Source organism: Ichthyophthirius multifiliis (assembly GCF_000220395.1).
Source record: "Ichthyophthirius multifiliis unplaced genomic scaffold scaff_1120509250565, whole genome shotgun sequence".
NCBI classification, from domain to species: Eukaryota; Ciliophora; class Oligohymenophorea; order Hymenostomatida; genus Ichthyophthirius; species Ichthyophthirius multifiliis.
In genome coordinates, this window is record NW_004086628.1 from 1 (window position 1) to 3938 (window position 3938).

A 3938-nucleotide genomic window follows, 5' to 3' on the forward strand; every position below is an offset into this window, starting at 1 on the left:
ATAAAAAAATAAAATTAAAAATAAATAAATAAATATATATATATATATATATATATATAATAAAATATATATTTATTTTGAAATAAAATTGATTGATTGATTGATTAGCGATATAAAGATTTATGGCTCACTTATAATTTTTAAAAATCAAATAATTATTAAAATATAATCAGTAATAAATAGTTAATGTATAAAAATATAAAAAATAATAATCTCAATTAATTATTTTAAAATTATTTAAAATTTATATATTAAATTTTTATTTAAGATTTTAATGGTAATATTATATTTTTGTTTTAATAATAATTATGAGATTAATATTTTTAGAAAATTAATTAAAAAAAATATAGAAAGTAAATTATAAAAAATAATTAGTTATATTAAATAATTTATATTAAAAATATGTAATATATAAAAAAATATATATTATATTTTATAATATATTAATTTATATAATTATTATAAAAATATAATGTATATATAAAAAATAAATTTTAAGAAAATTCTATAATAATAAAAATAGATCAATTAATATTTTTATAATAATATTTTATTTATTAATTAAAATTTAGTATATGTTCCATTTTTTTTAATTATCTCTATTACTTGTTTATATATTAATAATTAAAAAGAATTCTAAAAATTTATATAATAATAAATAATAATATATATTTTAATGTTTAATATAATTCTAATAATAATTTTATATATTATAATTAAATTAAATAAAATTATATAATATAATACTTATATAATATATATATATATATATATATATATATATATATTTAATTTTTTATATTTTTTTAATTTACTTATAATATATTATCTCTATTAATACATATTTTTATATTATTTTTCTTCTTTTAATTTTTGTTAATTTAGACGCTAATTTTAAATAAGTATCTGAACTTGATAAATATTTTATCATAGGGACTTTTTTTAAACTTAAAAGTACCGAAAGAAGTTTTTCATATACTCGTTAGATGACTTAATTGTCTGTTTAATTCAATAAATGTCTTTATTTAGTAAGTCCGTAGGAAGAAGTCACAATTAGAGAATATAAATGTGAAGTAAAATATAATAATCTATGTAAATTTCATGAATTTGTTTTATTAAATCTGAATTGTCTTGGCTTTAGGCTATGGTTTCAATAAATAAATTTCAAGCTTAATTTGAAAATATATATAATATTCTGCAAAACGAGATTACTTTAGTTCTTATAGAATTTTTTATTGATTTTATTCAGTGGAATGGAGGATGAAATAATAACTTTTAAATGTTATATTTTGCCTAAAGAAGGTTGGCCAATACGTTTTATTCAATATACTTCTTTTTTAATATACTGGTTTGAAAATATACTAAACTTATTATTTAGACTGTTTCTTCATCTAGTACTAAACTTTTTATTCCTATATATTTACATTTTAATTCATAAAATATATTATTATATTATTTATATATATATATATATATATAATTTTTTTTTTGCATGTTTAATTATTTGGTTTTAATGCATAAACTAATAATTTTATTTATTAAATAGTTTTTTTCAATTAAAGAAATTTTAAAATTAAATTATAATAAATATTTCAATATAAATATTATAAATTTATAAAAAATATTAACCTTATTTTATTTTTTCTAAATTAAGTCTCTAACTCTTTTTTTAATCAATTTTATATATACATAAATTTGTTATTTAATATATTTCTAATCAGAGCTATATTTATTATAATTAAAACTGGAAAAGTATTTGTGGTTTATCTAACTAACTAGAATAGGCTTTATAATTATCTAACTGTAATAGAATAATTGTCCTTTTATTTTTTTTAGTTTATATATAATATATAATATAAAGTTTTTTTATATTAAAATTATAAATTTATAAAATAATAATATAAAAAATTTATATATTATTTAAAAAAATATGTAAATTATAATTATTATTATTTATTTACTATTTATATTTTTTATTTATATTTAGAAAATATATTATAATTATATTATTTTATAAATATTTTTATTTTTTATAATTAAAAACAAGATAAATTTTATAATTATTGTATTATTTATATTTTATTATTAATTTAAAATTCTATTATATATAAAAAATTATTTAATAAGTATATCATATTTTAATTTAAAATATATCATTTAAAATAAGTACATTTATTTGATAAAATAGTAATTATATTCTTACATTTTTAACAAGGTTATTTAGCATTTCTTTGCGTTAAGCATCTTTTACACTTATAATCTTCACAATCTACACAAATTCCATTTTCATTCTCATACCCTTTTGGGCATTCTTTCAAACAACTTTTTTAATATAATACATAATCACTTTTACAATTAATACATTCGCTTCCATTTTCACACTCTCCACACGTTTCTTGGCATTTATTGCATTAATTATTCTCATAAAAAAATCCTTTTACACATACGCATGTGTTGGTTCCTTCTTTAAAAGTGAACCCTTCTTCACAATAATCACACATAGTATCATTACACTTAGCGCAATTTTTATCACAATAATCTATGATAACAAAAAGCTCCCTTATTCCAAAATACTCCCCATAATCTAGGTTTAAGTTTGTTGAGAGTACAATGTCTAAAGTAGGTTCACTATGTTTTACTTCTATTTAATATTACTTCATAGAGTCGAAATAATATAAACCACAAACATTAGTTCCCGATGATTAAAAATCAAATATTTCCCCTTTAAAAAGTTATTTATCAACTTCTATTGTAAAATATTCTTCTCTCCAATTATCTATTTAGAAATATACTAAACCAATTATTATTTAATGATGAGGTTTTAAGTCTTTAAATGATTTTAAAACTTTTGAATTGGTTGTTGCTATATTGAAACCGCCTAAAACTTAGTATTCTCCGCATTTGGAAAAATATACATTATTTATAAAATTATTTAAAGTCAATCCCATTGATTCAATTTCTCCCATTCCAAATTCATTTGAAAATAAACCTTTCATTAAATAACTTCCATTTTTAAAATTCTCGATTTTATCTGTACATTAATTTATAGTTCCTTCTTTTAATACAGAATTAAAAGGACATTATTTAAAAAAGCATTCTCCATTTAAAAGAAAATAACCATCATCACAACTAACACACACATTAGTTAATATATTACTTATAATGCCGCAATTCTTGATAGATTTAGGCAGGCAATAATCATCTTTAACGTAATATCCATCTTTACATTATTCTACACATTAATGATCTTAAAAATATTTATATAATCCTTAACATCTGCATATACTTTATTCATCTTTATCAGCTTCTTCAGGACATAATTCACATTAATTTCTTGTTGGACCAACGCAAGTTTAACATGAAATATCACATTCATCAATGTAAAATTAAAAATTTTTAAGGCCAAATCCTTAATCAGCTTATTCTGTAAATATATCATTTCTTATTGTCAATATAGGATTTTATATTTAACTTGTTACATTAGCTTGAAAATGGAATAATTAATCTTATTCTTATAAAACTTAAGAACATACTCTATCTAAATATTAATTACGAATGTTGTCTTTTACAATATGCCCAACTTTTTCGCCGTTTACCAAAATTTCTATTGGTTAATGATAATTAGGTAAATCAACAATTATTATATCGAATCTAAATAATAAACTCCAAAAGGGAGGTAAAATATCATATTATCTTTTAACTTCAGGAGTTTTATAATTAAATATACCGAAAATATTAACTAATTATAAAACTACATTTGAAGTACATTGAAACGATTTATTTTCGTTCCATAAACTTTTTTCTAAATTAATTTAAAAATCAGTAAATTGGGATTCAATTAATTTTTCTTTACAGGTAAATATTTCTAAAAATATTAAAATTAACTTTGCAGATATTTTTAAAATGTTTTTTGTTTAATACATTTTATTAAAATTTAT

At 17.3% G+C, this 3938-nt stretch overlaps 1 protein-coding gene across 1 annotated transcript, besides 7 other annotated features; it reads left to right on the forward strand. All coding sequences in view use genetic code 6, as the record gives it.

Moving 5' to 3' along the window:
• The first annotated feature begins 32 nt into the window (after positions 1 to 32).
• Positions 33 to 72: a microsatellite.
• A 252-nt stretch (positions 73 to 324) lies between these two features.
• Positions 325 to 370: a microsatellite.
• A 51-nt stretch (positions 371 to 421) lies between these two features.
• Positions 422 to 464: a microsatellite.
• Positions 451 to 491: a microsatellite.
• A 241-nt stretch (positions 492 to 732) lies between these two features.
• Positions 733 to 788: a microsatellite.
• A 651-nt stretch (positions 789 to 1439) lies between these two features.
• Positions 1440 to 1479: a microsatellite.
• Positions 1480 to 1937: 458 nt separating this feature from the next.
• Positions 1938 to 1986: a microsatellite.
• Positions 1987 to 2123: 137 nt separating this feature from the next.
• On the forward strand, positions 2124 to 3279 carry IMG5_082200 (hypothetical protein; the record flags this gene model as incomplete). Its single annotated transcript, XM_004036397.1, has 1 exon — positions 2124 to 3279. A coding segment is annotated over one exon (690 nt), but the record flags the coding sequence as incomplete, so codon positions are not given.
• Positions 3280 to 3938: the final 659 nt, after the last annotated feature.